The sequence below is a fragment of the Silurus meridionalis genome, chromosome 13, assembly GCF_014805685.1.
Source record: "Silurus meridionalis isolate SWU-2019-XX chromosome 13, ASM1480568v1, whole genome shotgun sequence".
NCBI lineage: Eukaryota > Metazoa > Chordata > Actinopteri > Siluriformes > Siluridae > Silurus > Silurus meridionalis.
In genome coordinates, this window is record NC_060896.1 from 20,142,091 (window position 1) to 20,159,254 (window position 17,164).

At 41.3% G+C, this 17,164-nt stretch overlaps 1 protein-coding gene across 4 annotated transcripts in view; it reads left to right on the forward strand.

Moving 5' to 3' along the window:
- The window catches only part of zbbx (zinc finger, B-box domain containing), a 65,688-nt gene extending 49,052 nt beyond the window's left edge, over window positions 1-16,636 (forward strand). For 3 of the 4 annotated variants that reach the window (XM_046865374.1, XM_046865372.1, XM_046865373.1), the window contains exons 16-18: window positions 246-417; window positions 8,932-9,078; window positions 13,492-16,636. In XM_046865374.1, coding sequence (XP_046721330.1) covers window positions 246-417; window positions 8,932-9,078; window positions 13,492-13,715 — 543 coding nt within the window. In that variant the 3' untranslated portion in view covers window positions 13,716-16,636. The remainder of the gene's footprint in view (window positions 1-245; window positions 418-8,931; window positions 9,079-13,491) is intronic. The other variant, XM_046865375.1, reaches the window with a different exon arrangement.
- Window positions 16,637-17,164: the final 528 nt, after the last annotated feature.

The following is a 17,164-nucleotide window of genomic DNA, read 5'->3' on the forward strand; positions in this document are numbered from 1 at the left end:
TTAATAATTATAAAACAACTTTACACACAGCTTATCAGTTTTTATTCATCTTTATTTTTATCCATCTTTTATTCATATCTTTTTTTTTATGGACCATTAAACTCATCACTGTGCAAGTACATGAGTTTTCTGATCTCTGTTTCTAGAGATGCTTTTAGGTATAAGGAAATATCTGGCAGTAAAAATAAAAATGGTGATACTGACTATAATGGCAATGACATGAATTATGTTTCTCTGTATTACAGGCTGTAAGCTCATTAGCACAGACACACAACAGTGTGTCCACAAACTACCAAGGACTGGATGGCTTTTTCACACTGGGCCTAGAATCCAGGTCTGTTCCACTGACTCCTGCTGTGGAACACACAGCTCCGGAGATGCATACACACTCCACAAACTCTGAGACTTTTATGTCAGGTCAGTACTGGTGCCAAACAGTCCAAATGTCTCTGTGGAATTATATTTATTTCTATGACAATAATCAGTCCAAGGTATTTCTTTATGCATTTTCTTTATCAGTTTATTTATGTTATAGATAATGAGATTGGTGTAACAATTGAAAGAGTAACATCTTTATGGTCTTAGTCAGTAAGTATAATGGATTATATAATAAATTCAGGCTACAACTATGCCATAACTGTGGCCTTTTCATTGGTGGTATAGTTCTGTATGGAGTGGAGCTGTTTAATAAGTAATGTAGAAAATGAAAGACATTCATTGTAGTCAAGAGGGACAAATTATGTTCACTGGAGACTTGAGACAATATTATGAAACTTAGGATACATTCACCAAGGGATCACTTTAAAAGCTTCCTGTACTCATCTTCATGTTATTGTGTGTGTGTGTGTGTGTGCACAAGTTTAAAATCAAAACAGATTGTAACCTGGTAGAATTTGATACGTATCTGTATTTTCTTTATTTGTTCAGACTTTATTCCTTAAGCTTTTTGCTATTTTTGGCAAAAATGATAGAGGAACATTTAATAGAGGCCTTATGTCCACTTGAGAACAATAAAACAATAATACAATACAGATAGGTTTTTTTTTTCAGCCTAAGAAACTCTTGCCATATCATCTGCTTGATGATTTGCACTAACCCAATGGTGCCATTATCGGTCCGATTCTCATTCATCTTTAAAAAGCAAGCTTGAAAGTGTTCATTCTGTACAAGTGTGGTTATAACTGTCGTCAATCAGGAGACTTAAGGAAGATTACTCTACCCCAAAGCCCTGCAGCAAAACAGAACTTGATAAAGCTAACACACTGTATTGTTTCATACTTATACCCATGGCACTCATTTACTCAAACGTTAGTGTTAAAGTCTATGAAAAGTATCAATCATTCTGTAGAAATTCAGCACTTTTGTAAAACCTTTTTTTTTTTTTTTTTTTGCCCGTTATCAAAGCCTTTTTTTTTTACCAGTAGTTTTTCGTTAATGTACTTCACTATCTAGCATAAATGATGTTCACATGCTTTTTAAAAATACAACTCACACAAAAATTTCTCAAAGTTATATTGGCCAGCTATCTCTCCCTGGGTCTTTCATTGTCCCTGAAAACCCAGTCGCTGCCCACCAAGCCCCTTTGAAATACATCGGCGCTGGGGGGCAAGGCTCAGCAGGTCAAGCCTATGCATGCTTGCACACCATGGCAGTGTTGCAGGCCTATCAGGCTGACCTGCTGTGAGAGCTAAAAGTGGGTGGAATCTCGGACGGCCAAGAGGTCCAAGAGCTCCATTGTATTGTGGGCTTCTGCACATGAGACCATTCAGTGGTTTAGGGCCCGAGGGTTCTCTTGGAGGGGCAATCCTCTTCGTAAGATCAAGGTCATGTGGTGAGCCCTGCGTGCGTAGATGTTTGGAGAGATCCTAGGTTTCTATCTCAGGGCCTCGTGTTCGGAGTTCCTTGTCGTCACGTAACGCTAAGGATGCCTCCTTCACGGCTTAAGGAGCGGTCTTGAGTGTTCGCTTCACCCAAGGTATCTGGGAAGGGCTCCATCTGCTGTGATACATAAATTGCCTAAAGAGGCTGGCTGTGCTTCTAGCTTTGAAGCACTTCCTTCCAGACCTAAGAGGCCACCATGTGTTGGTCCGTTCGGACAACATCCTCTGTGGTCTCTTATATAAACCACCAGTGGGGTCCTTTCAAGGCAAGGGCCGAGTTCACTCCAGGCATGGCGAGTGCCTTTCAGTACCCTAAAACAGGGTATGTTCCCAAGGTGCCCTCAGTCGTCCCACGACCTGTATTGCTCCAGGCATTTTGTCCTCCTCCTTTCCAGGCTCCAGACCAGAAAAAGCTAAACCAACTGTGTCCGGTGCCAGCACTGGACATATTTGTCCACAGAACAAGTCTGTGGAGAAAGTTGGAGCAACTGTTTCTCTGCTATGGCCCTCCGAGGAGAGGTCTTCCTGCGAGCAAGCAGACGCTCAGCAGACGGATTGTGAATGTTATTTTATCCTCCTATTATTCCTCTGGTCCCCCCGCTTCTTCGGGGTCAGAGCGCACTCCGCCCAGAGTGTGGCAGTCTCTAAGGCTTGGTCCTCTAGAATGTCCCTCCAAGACATCTGCAATGCTGCAGGATGGTCCACCCCGCTGACCTTTGTCAGGTTTTATAACCTCGGCCTCAGAGCCAACCTGGCCACTCTTTGTTTTTTTACCTAACTGTGCTCTAACACACTAGGCAGGGACTGGTCAGTCTGGCGGTATTGGACACTTGTTCCCAAAGTGTTGTTGATGCAGCTCGAGTTCCTGAAAGTAAATGTCTCTAGGTTACATATGTAACAATGGTTCCCTGAGGGAATGAGACGCTGCATCTCCAGGCCACACTGCCGGCATTCCTGCAGCGCCTACTTTCCTTTCAGAAGTTTTACTCTATGTGGTTTTTATAGCTTCCTGGTTGTGCCAGTGATGCCGCACTTTCCATTGGACTGATTACACACTTGATTCAGAGCAATGCAATGGACAATGAGTTCCCAAGGTGTTGTTGAAGCAGTGTCTCATTCCCTCAGGGAACCATGGTTACATAATAACATTGCAGTACATTTTTTAATGAGACAATATAAACAGTCCAGAAAAGAGTTCAGGGGTGCCCAGTATGTTTATCACAATCGGCTGGTAGAATGCAAAGGTAGTATGTGTAGATCGTGCGCTATTTTTTATTTTTTTTTAGATGTTCGCGAAATCAAACATGCGGATCACAAATACGGATGATCCGCTGTGGCGACTCCTAATGGGAGAAGCTGAAAGAAAATTTTGGTCTATTATCTATCCTTCCTATGGAATTTGCTTACCAATTCATTGATGTACAGGGCGGCCAGTCTGAGATTTCTTCTGTTCTAACACACAGGTCACCATGCATGAGCGGTCAAACGCGTGCAAGCCACTGCAATGCTCCAGTAAGCTCAGTATATCAGAATCAGAAATAGCTTTATTACCATGTATGTTTACACACACATGGAATTTGACTTGGCGACAGGAGCTTTCAGTGCAGGAGAAAGTTTAGACGTAATAAAACAAAAGTAAAAGAGACAATTGTGTCCAAGTCAGAATTATATATACTATATATATATATATATATATACACACACACACACACACACACACACACACACACACACATTAAATGGCCAAAAGTATTGGGACATTAGGGAAAAACGTTTGTACATGACATGAGGACAACTTGAAAAGAACCAGACTTAAACTGAACCCATCCTCATCTGGGTGACACTGTGATGCGGAGAATGAGGCGGAAGCCGAAGTAGATGCAATACAAGTTTTTAATGAACAAAGCAGGAGAAAACACACATACAGCGTAGCGGTGTAGTCCTGTGAACGCAAATGGCAGTCTGTGTAAAGTAATCCACTGGACCGCGCCTGGGAAGCGCGACACTGGCAGCAGCAGAGGGATAGCAGTGCAGACAGCGTGACTCGTGGAAAAACAATAACGGACAAAGTGGAAGTGAACATAGGCTGCTTATATGTGCGTGGTTAATGGAGATCAGGTGCACCGTGTTAATAATCAGGCGAGCAGCCCCGTGCGGGCAGGGTTGGTGCGGGTAAAGACGAAGGGTGCTCCCTGACACCACCCCCTCCCCCAGGGGCGTCACTGGACGCCCCGACTCTGTGACGAGGCTGGCCCTTAGCCCTGGGCGCCGGGCGACGTGGGTGAGCGGCATGGAACTCTTCCAGCAGTGTCGGGTCCAGCACATCCTGTCTGGCCACCCAAGACCGCTCCTCTGGACCATATCCCTCCCAGTCCACCAGGTACTCGAGGCGACCCCCGCGCCGCCGGGAATCCAACACCTTCCGGACCGCGTAGACCCCTGGCTGATCCACAACTTTCGGCTGGACAGGCGCCGCGGGGTCACCTGGAGGGCGAGAGACAGACGAGACATAAGGCTTCAACTGGGACACGTGAAAGGTCGGGTGGATACGATACCTTGGCGGCAACTCCAACCGGTAGGACACGGCCCGATGAACCGGGGGCTCAACTTACGGCACGGGAGTTTCAGCCGCAGGTCCCTCGTTGACAGCCAGACCCGGTCCCCGGGACGGAACCGCGACGACTCCAGACGACGAGCATCGGCGTGTCTACGAGTGTTTTGAACCGCCCGACGTAGTTGGGTGTGAGCTGACTCCCAGACCCGGTTGCTCTCCCGGAACCAGGCGTCTACTGCGGGCACGTTGCTGGGCTCGTCGGACCAGGGGAATAAGGGCGGTTGGAAACCCAGCGTATACTGGAAGGGGGTGAGGCCCGTGGTGTCTTGACGGAGTGAGTTCTGTGCATATTCAGCCCATGGTAGGAAACGACATCAATTCCCCTGGTCCTGGCTGCAGTAGACCCTCAGATACTGGCTCAGCTCCTGGATCTTCCGCTCCGCTTGACCGTTGGACTGGGGATGGTAGCCAGAGGAGAGGTTGACCGATACCCCAGGAGCTGAAAGAAAGCCCCCCAGACCCGGGAAGTGAATTGAGGCCCTCTGTCCGAGACGATCTCCTTCGGAAGGCCGAAGGTACGGAAAACATGGTGGAACAAGGCCTCGGCTGTTTCAAGGGCCGTGGGTAGACCCTTCAGGGGGATGAAGCGGCAGCCCTTGGAGAAGCGATCCACCACCACTAGGATGCATGTGTTGCCCTCGGACCGTGGTAGGTCAGTCACAAAGTCGATGCCCAAGTGGGACCAGGGGCGCTGAGGGATCGGGAGCAGCACGAGCTTGCCCACGGGCAGGTGACGTGGGACCTTTGCCATGGCGCAGGTGGTACATTCCTGGACGAAGCGGTTGATGTCCCTTGTCATACCGGGCCACCAGTAACGCGCTTGGACGAGCTGAACCGTGCGTTTCTCTCCTGGCTGGCCTGTACCCAGCCCCTCGTGGACCGACTGAATGAGACCCTGCCGACAGGTGGTGGGAACGAACACCCGTCCCTCCGGACAGCCTTCAGGGGCAGGCTCCTGGCGTGAGGCCGTGCGGATCTCCTCGCCGATCTCCCATATGATGGGCCCCACGATGAGTGAGGGTGGAAGGATGGGGTCTGGATCGCAGGGTTCCTCCGGCCCAAACATGCGGGAGAGAGCATCAGCTTTCCCATTCTGTGACCCAGCTCGGTAGGTGACCTGGAAACGGAACCTGGTAAAGAAAAGAGCCCACCGAGCCTGCCTTGGGTTTAGTCTCCGAGCCTCTCGCAGGTTTTGGAGATTCTTGTGGTCAGTAATCACAGTGAACGGGTGTTTGGTGCCCTCCAACCAGTGTCTCCATTCCTCCAGGGCGAGCTTTATCGCCAGAAGCTCCCGGTTGCCCATGTCGTAGTTCTGCTCGGCCGTGGAGAGCTTATGGGAGTAGAACGCGCACGGGTGGAGCCGAGGAGGGGAACCAGACCATTGAGAGAGGGCCGCCCCTACGCCAGTTGAGGAGTCATCGACCTCGACCACGAACAGCCTCCTGGGATCCGGGTGGCGTAGTACGGGAGCGTGGCAGAAACGCCGGCGGAGCTCTTGGAAAGCCTCTTGAGCCTCCTGGGTCCACTTTAGGGTTCGCGCCTTGCCCCTGAGAAGTGAGGTGAGGGGAGCGGCGATTCCTGGATGAACCGGCGGTAGAAGTTGGTGAAGCCCAGAAAGCGTTGGAGCTCCTTGATGGTCTCTGGGACCGGCCAGTCCCGCACTGCCTTCACTTTCCCCTCATCCATCTGTATTCCACGAGCGCTGATCACGTACCCCAGGAAACTGGTCTGAGGGCGGTGGAACTCGCACTTAGAGAGGTTCAAGTATAGATGGTGCGACCGGAGTGCTCCTAGGACCTGTCGCACATGGTTGTGGTGCTCCTCCAGATTCCGCGAGTAGATGAGGATGTCATCGATGTAAATCCATCACAAACCTCTGGAGGTAAGACCGGAGCACCTGGTTCATGAACCCCTGAAAGACGGCCGGAGAGATGAAGAGGCCGTATGGCATGACCGGTACTCGTAGTGCCCAGATGGGGTGATGAAAGTGGTCTTCCACTCGTCCCTCTTCCTGATACTCACCAGATTGTAGGCACTCCGGAGATCGAGATTAGTGAACACCCGAGCCTCCCTTAGGTCCTCAAGGGCCGCTGGAACGAGCGGGAGGGGATAAGTGAGAGGAGCGATCTGGGAGTTCAACTGCCGGTAATCGATGCATGGATGGAGGCCTCCGTCCTTCTTCCCCACGAAGAAGAAACTAGACGCCGCCGGGGAGGTAGACGGGGCGATGAACCCCTGTTGGAGGGCCTGCTGGACATACTCCTCCATTGTTTGATGTTCAGGGGCAGACAGGGGATAGACACGGCCCTTGGGCAGCTTCACCCCGGGGAGCAGATCAATGCAGCAATCCCACGGTCGGTGTGGGGGAAGACGAGTGGCCACTTTAGCACAGAACACATCCTTGAATGCCTGGTATTCCTCTGGGATCTCCACCTGGGTAGCGGTCATCGCCTCTTCCACCCGGGTGGCGCCCACCGTGGCTCTGGGGATCCTGGATGGAAGCCGGGAGAGGCAGTGTTTTAGGCAGTGGGGACTCCACTCCAGGATATCACACGGGTCCCAGGAGCACCTTGGGGCATGTTGCTGTAGCCAGGGTCTCCCCAAGATCACACTGACCGTAGAGCCCTCGACCACCATGAACCGGATCTCCTCCTGGTGGAACAACCCGACTTGTAGCGTCACGACCGGTGCGCAGTACTTCACCCAGCCCCTGCCCAGTGGACGTCCCTGGATGGTCTGGACGGCTAAATCGTGGGAGCCCCTCTCTCGGGGGAGCTGCAGGCGGTCGAGGCAGGCCTGAGAGATGAAGTTTCCTGCAGAGCCGGAGTCGACCAGCGCCCGAACCGAAATGGAGAGAGCAGGAGTTAACAGAGTCACCGTGAGTTTGGACAGAGGAGAAATATCCGAAGGACACAAAATGTCCTTTCATTATTGGTTCTTCATTGTTGAGGTTATCAGCTGTTTACTGACGGAGGCTTGAATGCAAAACTGTTTGTGGCAATTGCTGTATTTTTCAAATAGTTCCGATTAATTACAGTCCAAAGACATCCTTTTGGTTTTTAACTGGAACCATTCAGAATAATCTTATATTTCTTCAGAGTGTTCATGTGCAGCTATCCTCAGCAGCAGAAAGTGGTTTCCAGTGATTATCTTCAGTAAAGATAATCAGTGAACATTGTGTGTGAGGTAGGAATAGACACTGGATGAGATGCCAGTTAATAGCAAAAAAAAAAATGCACACACATTTATACCTTGAGACAATTTTGTCTATAGCCAATCCACCTACTACCATGTTTTGAGATGTAGGAGGGGGAACAATGATGAGGTATGCTAAATTAATGCCCTCTGCATACCTTGCAAGCTCTTATAATAAACAATGAAGCAATATTAATATTAGTGTTTTATAATTGAAATTAAAACCTCTGTATTGAAAATCAGGCCAGGTGTTTTTTTATTTTCTGCAAGCTTTTTAAAAAATAAATAAACAAATAAATAATAAAAACATTATTATTTTAATCTTTTTACAACACTGCGCTATTCAGGTCTTAATTATTTTGTGTTTAGGTTAATTGCCCAATAAAATACAGCAGGGTAAAAACCACTGTGCCGATTATTCCGGCCTGATATATCCATTTATTCCCCTGATCCATTCTCCCCATGCTTAATGAGTGACTCTTAAGAGAGCATTAGTTAGAATGTAAACACTAATATTTCCATCAGTACTTTCTAAGATTGCCAATATTACAATATGGGAAAAGTCAGTGGAGACAAACAGAACTCTAATAGCCTCATTTTTAGATGCCAAGTATCAAACTACTGCCTTAATGAGAGGCAGGAAAGGTCAGATGTTTCCCTGTCAGCAGTGTCTGCTTTTTCTGTCTAACTTTTTTCTTTGCAGCATATATCCATCACTTTTTTTTCCTCTCATCCTTTTTTTATTCCTCAGAGTGCCATGATCTAATAGGTTTTATTGGTCTGTCTCTCTACTTCGCATTCCCCTGAGCGCAGTGACAAGGGCAGCGACCACTGAGCTGGAAAATGGCTTAATTATAGCTGGTGTTTAAGACAGAGAAAGGAGACATGCCTTAACCCCAGAGACATGTCTCTCTGTATGCATGTGTGTCTCTCTCTTTCTCTCTCTATTTTACTCTCTCTTTCTGTCCTGAAGGTAGAGACTTACAATATGTTGTGTCTGGCTTTGTTTTAAAAATTTTAAAATTTAGGAAAACCAATTTTAGTATGTTCATGATTTCGATATATAGCAATAAAAGCAGATATAAGTTCTAGTTTGCTATTTTTACTTGTACATTCACACACATACAGACACCTACTGTTTTTAAACATAGTTACAATAATGCCAATCTCTCTCTCTCTCTCTCTCTCTCTCTCTCTCTCTCTCTCTCTCTCCCCTTTATTTCTTTTAATTTTTCGTTGTAGGTGACAGTATCTGGAGACCAGAGAGCAGTCTCAGTCATCACGCAGACCCCAAGCTTGTTAAGGAAGTGAATAGTCAGGCAATCAGTATCGCAACATCTGTTACACCACTCAGTAAAATGGAGTCTTCTCGGAGGTGGAGTCCTTCAGGTGTGACCTCTCTTATGTAGTTTCTTATGCATTTTAGTGGGATTAAAAAAAACTACAACGAACAGGAAACAACAGAAATTTGACAGAATAAAATAAAAAAACAACCAACAACAACAAAATGCTTTCGAACCGTGTACTTTAGTGTGAAATATAAAGTGTTTGAAATCATAGAATTCTCAGTTCAGAATTATGGCATTCATTATTATGAAATAATACATAAATATAATCTACAATACAATCCAGGATAAATCCATGAATTCAGACAAATCAAACCAAACATTCAGTTAAAGAATGGCTGTTGTATAAAAGGTAGATGGACAGATTTGGTTACATGTGCTGAGGCATCTTCTTTTAATGCGGTGTGAACACTTCATTAGAGCAATAACTATGTGACAGATCTGGCATGTATCAAGTCACAATTTGTCGAATGATTCTTGATGTGCTGCAGACCATTTGCTTCCTACAGACACATATTCTAACATCATATCAGGAAAGAGGTTTGTTCGAGAGTTGCTGAGACTCATCTCTTACAATGCAAAAAACATAATGAAAACAAACAAGCAAACCAACAAAAAAAACAATTAAACCTATAATTTATCCATGTGAGGATATATACACACACGCACACACTATATTTTCAAAAGTATTGGGGCATTGCCATGATGGAACACGTTTGGGTTTCCAAGTTCAATTAAGCTCTGATTTCATCCCTACTGAACACATTTGGAATGAATGTGAACGCTGACTGCACTCCAGGTCTTCTCACCTACATTAGCACCTGCCTTTCGTAATACCCTTGTGGCTGAGGAACACAAATATTCATAAGTACACTCCACAAATCTAGTGGAACATCTTGCCAGAGGAGTGGAGGGAATTAAAAGAGCAAATTGGGACTAAATGTGGAATGCAATGCTCAAAAATCACATACCATACTTTTGACCAGGTGACCCAATTTAATGACAATGGATAAAAAAAAATCAAGCAAACAAACAAACAAGCAAACAAACAAATAAATCAAAATAGAAAAATAATTAAGAAACTAGAATAGGATTAAATAGAAAATACGATATAATATAATAAATAAAAATTTACTTGTAAAAATTAAAATGGAATATACAGTGTCATGGACGCGAGTAAAAAAAAAATACTTTAATTCCGACCTTTTGCTCCTTATTTCAAGTTTGTAAGTTTTGCCTTCTATGAAATTTTTTGGATGTTACCCAAATGTGAATTAACTGTGCTATGCTTTTTAAAGGTAACTGGCATTCATCAATGTATGCAGTCAGTTAATACAGCAGATTTTTTTTTATTTGGCTAATACAAAAAATGTACACACAACTTTATGAAAGATTGATAAATTAAGCCAATTTGGAACACAATTACTATTATTTTTCTTCATGCAGCTATAAATAGCACCTCTTTCTTAAACAATAACTAAGTATGACAGAAAAATAAAACACTCCTCCAGCTTCCTAAACTGATACCCAGAGGACAGATTAAACACTCCATGAGATTTAATCTAGATTTATAGTGTCAAAATCTGATGAATATTTTATGCAGCAGCTCCTCAGCAAGACTGAATACTGTTTACTTGATGCATCGTCCACTTAGTCAGGCAGAGTGTTGATCACTGCACTGATGATATTTATAACAGGAAACACAACAGCGGGAAACACGTAAATGTTCACCGTAGGTGTGATTTTACTGTAACACATTTACAGCCCTCACTCTGTGATTAAAGCAGCACTGATGAGATTATTACACCAGCCGAAACAGACACACATATACATGCATACACACACACACACACACACACACACACACACACACACACACACACAGGACCAGAAACTTGAATCTTGAGACCAAGAAATAATGTTGAATTAAGACTATATGAGTTCCATAAAGTACACTAAACTATGCCTAGAATTCAAAGGAGGAATTAGATCAGATTTTTTTCTAGTATTAAAATGATAGGAAATAATCAGAATTAGTGATAAAGCCAAGAAACAACCCCTTTTCTTTTAGGTAAGACCTATAAAGAGTTGTAGAATTATTGGACTACAATTTTATGACTAGATATAAAATCTGGATCAGGACTAAACCTGGACATAGGATCAAAAATTCTCTAGTACTACAACCAGAACTAAGCTAGACCTGACAAAAATATTTTGTGTTGATTATTTGATTTGTTCCCTATAAATAGAGTTCTTCTAATAACTACATTTTTCTCCCATCTATGGTTCTAGTTAATCTTAATCCAAGATTTAGTTATAGTTCTGGTTTCATGTCTAAACTAGAACTAAATATTAAATTAAGTCTAGGGCTAAAAGGAAGCCCGAAAGGTATTAAACCTTAAGGACTTTAACTGTCCCTTTACAACATTTACGATTCTCCCTGCCAAGACTTTATGGTGTGTGTGTGTGTGTGTGTGTGTGTGTGTGTGTGTGTGTGTGCGTGTGTGCTCTATTCTTCACTTCTCCGCTTCTGGCTCTCTCAGGCCCTATTTAGACTTCACATTATTTACAATCCATCTAAACTGATCCAATCTGATGTGGACATCCAAGATGGATAACAGTTCACACCTAGTATTTTTCACACGTGTCAAATGCGTCTTCACTGATATGCGACCACATTTCCATATCTGCCAAAAGCAACTAATTTCCACTTCAAAATCCAGGCCAAAGATTCTAGCCGATGGCAAACTAAAGTTCGACAGTATGATTATGCTCATTGGTTAAAAGTGTTCGTTGTCAAATCAGATTTTCTAAATAAATCATCAGACTCTCAGATCAGTCAATAAAATCCTCTGGCTGTGCAGCAGTTTATGCAGGATTTACTCATTTGATCAGTTTTAATGTGCTTTAAAAACTTACATAAAACACAAAAAAAAGTAGTAAACATCCAGTCAAGAGCAATGATGCATACTGTAACAATTAAAGGGTTAGAAAAACTTAAAACATTTAAGAAAATTCATTAGATAACAGTGCAAACCTTATATTTTAAAGGTATAGCAATGTTTCCTTTTATAGTGCTGTCTAATTAATGTGAATATACAATACCAAATATACTATTTGACCCTTCTTTACCCTATACATTATTTTGAAGCTCACCATTAAAACCATTATTTCAGAATGAGTTGTGATTTAAAAACAATGTGATGCAATAGCTTTTAAAGAAAGCGACTACATATATTGCAAACATTTTGCATGAATAAAATTCTGTAAGAACTGGAAACACAAACTTCCATATTAAGTAAAGAGTAAAGCTAATGGCCAGAGCAACAAATATAGAAATGAACACATTAAAACACACACACACACACACACACACACACACACACACATATATATATATATATATATATATATATATATATATATATATATATATATATATATATATATACACACACACACACACACACACACATAAAAATGTCACATTGTACATCCCAGACAATATCAAAGACCACCTAGTCTATATATATATATATATATATATATATATATATATATATATATATATATATATATATATATATATATGTATGTGTGTGTGTGTGTGTGTGTGTGTGTGTGTGTTCAGCAGACCACTATATTCTTCAGTGTGCCTTTTGCTTTAGTTAGGCTTAAACGTGTGTGTGTGCGTTTGGTGGGTTTGTGTGCGTGTGTATTAGTGAGTGTTTCCCACATATTATGCTGTTCTTTCAGCCTCTCATGGGCTTGTACGATGTGTGTGTGCATGTGTGAGTGTTTCCCACATCTCACACTACTCTTTCTGAACCTCTCAGGCTTGTACAGAATGTCTTGCGTGTGTGTGTGCGTGTGTGTGTGTATGTGTGTGTGTGTGTCTGCGTGTTGTGTACTGTATTTTTCACTACTCTCTCTCTAACAAGTTTGTACTGTGGTACAGTGTGTGTATGTGTGTATGTGTGAGATTGCCTGAGGGGGCCAGAAGTCTCCTGCTGCTCTATTTGATTAGATCTGAGGGGCAAAAACACAGATGACCCGCTGCCACTCGTTTACCTCCTACTTTATTCTGTCTGTCCATCTCACTGTCTCTCTCACTCTGTACTCACTATCTTTCCGATTTATCTTTTTTCTTTAATCTATAGTCCATTTCCCTCTATTTATGCCTTTATTCACCTCTTTTCACTCTTCCAATCCTGCTTTCTCTTTTCTATTTTATCCTTTTTTAGATGTTTACACATTTTTGTCTCTCTATTTTGAACACTCCTCTTTCATTTATAGTTCTTTTTAATTTTCCATCCTGTATCTTATATCTTGCTTTTTACTTTTTCTTACTATATTAGTCATATATTTTTTCATCTTTTTTAAACCTTATAATTAAAATTTTTATACCATGATTTTACTTCCAATTCGATGTTTATCTTCCTCTCTATCTTTTTAGGTTCCTCTGCTCAAGTCACTCAGCATGCTTCTCATCCCGTTTCTCGAGCTGCTCTGGAGAATTTGAACATTCAGAGTGTGGATCAAGCTGAGGTTACACAATTCAAACAGGATGAAGATGATCTGCTCACTATTGCCGCTCTGGAGGAAGAGTTCAAATGTATGAGTGCTGAACCAAATATGTTTGGATCAGAAGGAGATGAAGACAATAGATTTTTAAATTAGATTTACATTTTTTAACCATATAGTATTTTTACAACATAAAAAAATTTTATATAACCAAAATTAGTCTTTCAGTTTGTTATTTAAATAGTGGTTGGTTTAGTCGTCATGATTGTTTAAGTCTATCAAATAACAATATATAAGTTGTTGATTTCAAAGATGGTATGCAGTATCGGATTACTGTAAATTGTCAGTTATGTGATGCCTTCTGACTTTCCACTTGAATTTGTAACATGGCTGTGTAAATTTGTTCCCATTCAATCCCTAAAGCATTAATGAGGACAGGCAGGGTCAGCATTCCAACACACCCTTATGGTGTTTTTAATGGGGTTGATTTGTGTAGTGCTTTTAGCAGTAAACATTGTCAAAAAGGATGCTTTACAAAAATATATCGATTCTGCAGGTGATGAGGTTAATGAATATCTCTTTAATATTATTTTAGGAAAAAACTTTGAGAGGAACCAGACTCAAATAGAGAACTCATTCTTATATGGGTGATTCCAGATTGTAAATTATGTTTCTTCTATAACTGTGTACTATATAGTCAAAATGTGAGTCACCATATAACATTCAATGCTGACCAGATGAAGAAGGAGCTTGGGAAACTAAACAAAGGTGTGGGATAGGATGGCAAAACTGAAAAACTAAATGGAATTCTACAGTGTACTTTCAGTCTAAGCCAAATATGGTGCTTGGTAACTGTAAAACTTCATGTGCTCCAAAGGAAACCATACCATAGCAAGTATGGACAAATCTGTTCTTCTCTGTTTGAGTTTCTGTTTCAGTTTTTCTTAATTCCATCCCCAATTAGTCAGCTGTAATAGACAGGCTAGAAGAAATTAAAGGTGCAAAGATGGCAGAGATGGTGCCTCCATTAGTTAAAAAGTATTAAAGGACAGCTGGACTGGTGCCTGGGTGTTGAATTTGTTAACATTGCACTAAATTGAGATGTACTAAAATGTAATCGAATATGCCAAGGGATGGCAGATGAGCAAACTGATATGCCTTAATGGAATATAAAGATTAAGTGTCCTATTGTCTCGTGTTACATTACATACAACAGACAGGTCTACTTATTTACATTTTGTCCTTGTTTTTGGATGTATACTTTCCTCTATGTTCAGTGACCTTGTGCTTGCATTAGGCTCTGTATAAATTAAATTGTTAATCATGATAAATCCAGATTTATTTAGCTGGTTAAATCTATATTGTCTCAGTTTTTAACTAGGATATACTAGAAGACTATACATTTCCCAGTTGCTCAGTAAGGACAACTTCAACAACATAAAAAGCAACAGAGACTTTGCTACATTCACAAGTTCCAACTAAAGAAACAAAAAAAAGCATGCGTTCAAGCATCCATTGTCCTCTAATTGTGTCCGTCTGTTTCTTTTCTTCCCGCTCCGCTTCTTTCTCTTTGTCTATATGCTGCTGTCTTTGTTTTCATGTTCTGCATATCCTCCCTGAGCTCAAGGATTCAGTTGAATAAATGCTTGTAAAACCCTTTACCGTGACAAGATAAGTATAATAGTATTGCACAGTTTCATATGTATAGGCTTTGGGCTGTGGGTATTTGTGTAACTTGGTATAAAATGTAAGCAAGCTTAAATAATTTGGTGTCTTCTAGTATGTGTTTCCAAATCTGCGCTGGAGGCATGTGATCTCAAGTGTGTCACTTTGCTTTATTAGTTGCTGTGCTGTGTGTTGTGTAACAGGATTCAGAGAAGTGTGTCTGTCTGTGCATGTGCTCTTCCCACAGGCTACAGCAAACATCTCCTTCAGTTGTCTTTCTTTCTTTCTTTCTTTCTTTCTTTCTTTCTTTCTTTCTTTCTTTCTTTCTTTCTTTCTTTCTTTCTTTCATTAAGTAAGTATTTATAGAGTATAAAAGAGTATCATCTTAGCTTTTTTCTATCACAATGTAATATCCAATATAATAGGATAGTTGGTCCACCATGTGCCACTAAAACAGCTTAAAAATCACCATTTCATGGAATCTACAAGACAAAATATTTAAGAACTTCTTCAAATCAGTGAGTGGACTTAAGCTTTTGACTCATTGGTGTATACTGATGTACGTATGATGTTGTGTATATCATACTGAAAAGCCATCAAATAAAACTTAAACTCTAGTTTACAGTCAAAATACATTTCATGATATTTGAAGAAATTATTATTATTATTATTATTATTATTTTTTTTTTTTTGCTTTCTTTAATTTGTAAATGGTTGAATAGCAGAAAATAGAAAGTGTGAAATCCTGTATACCTGCACATTCTAATAAGCAATTATGTGGTAGTGTAATGCATATGCAGATACATGTCAAGAGCACCATGTTACCATCAAACTGTAGGGGCACAAGTTTGATCCTAGTGATTTTATCCCTAGCATGGTTAACATTATGGGTGTAACCCACTGTATTTCTGAAACTGCTGCTCACTTAGGATTTTCATTAACAGCAGTCTTTAAAAGATATGCAGACGTTAAAAATAAAAATAAAAATAAAAAGTTACTGAGCCTTAGTTATATGGACAGAAATGCCTGGTTGGGGAGAGTCACCAGAGAATATTCAGACTAATTTAAGATGAGTAAAATAACTGACTTTGCTAACTCTCTCTGTAGGTAGTCTTTAGTCTAATGAGCTGCTTTCGACTAAATTATTTACATAAATGAAATGTGAATGAATGTGATTGGCTAAGCTACAATAGATGGTCTCCTATTTGCTGAGTCATTTTCTATCTTTTTCTCTGTATTCATTTTAGCATCAATCATGACTTTCCATGATATTAGATGAAAAGGGCAAACATTTCATAACTATTAATAGCTGAGGTACAGTTTGTGTTATACTCAAACAATTTACATGTGGGTGAGCTGCATATTATCAAATTTTAATAAATTTATTTTTGTAAATTTTTCTTTATATAATGTAGAAACTTTACTAGGTATTTAATTTAATAGTGTTTGTTTTGTCTATCTAATTAGATTTTTTTGAGGAAATAAGTAATAAAGAAGTAAATATTACACATTGTTTGCAATTATTTCCAATATTTTTACCACTTTTCTTACCACTATCATTGCAACAATTTCACATGTGCAATCACTTTTCAATAAAAAACTAGGAGGAATTGTATGATGTGTAATCACTTGAAATGCCTGTCACAGTCATGAATCTACATTCTGGGCTAGAAAGCAATCAGCCACTATCTTTGTGTATAGCCATTTTTCTGTGTATAACCATTTGTATTGACTTTGCACTCCATAGAAATCCCAAACTAATTAGATTTAAGGGAATTTGTTAAAAGTAAATAATTTGATCCTAATCCTATTCTTATTCACATACTCACTCTATCATTCCAGCTTCTCTTTTTCGTTTTCTCAGAAGTGTCCACTCTCTGTTCCCTAGAGTGTTATTGTTGCCTGTCTAGGCTTGTCTTATGAGAAAATAATGGATTTGT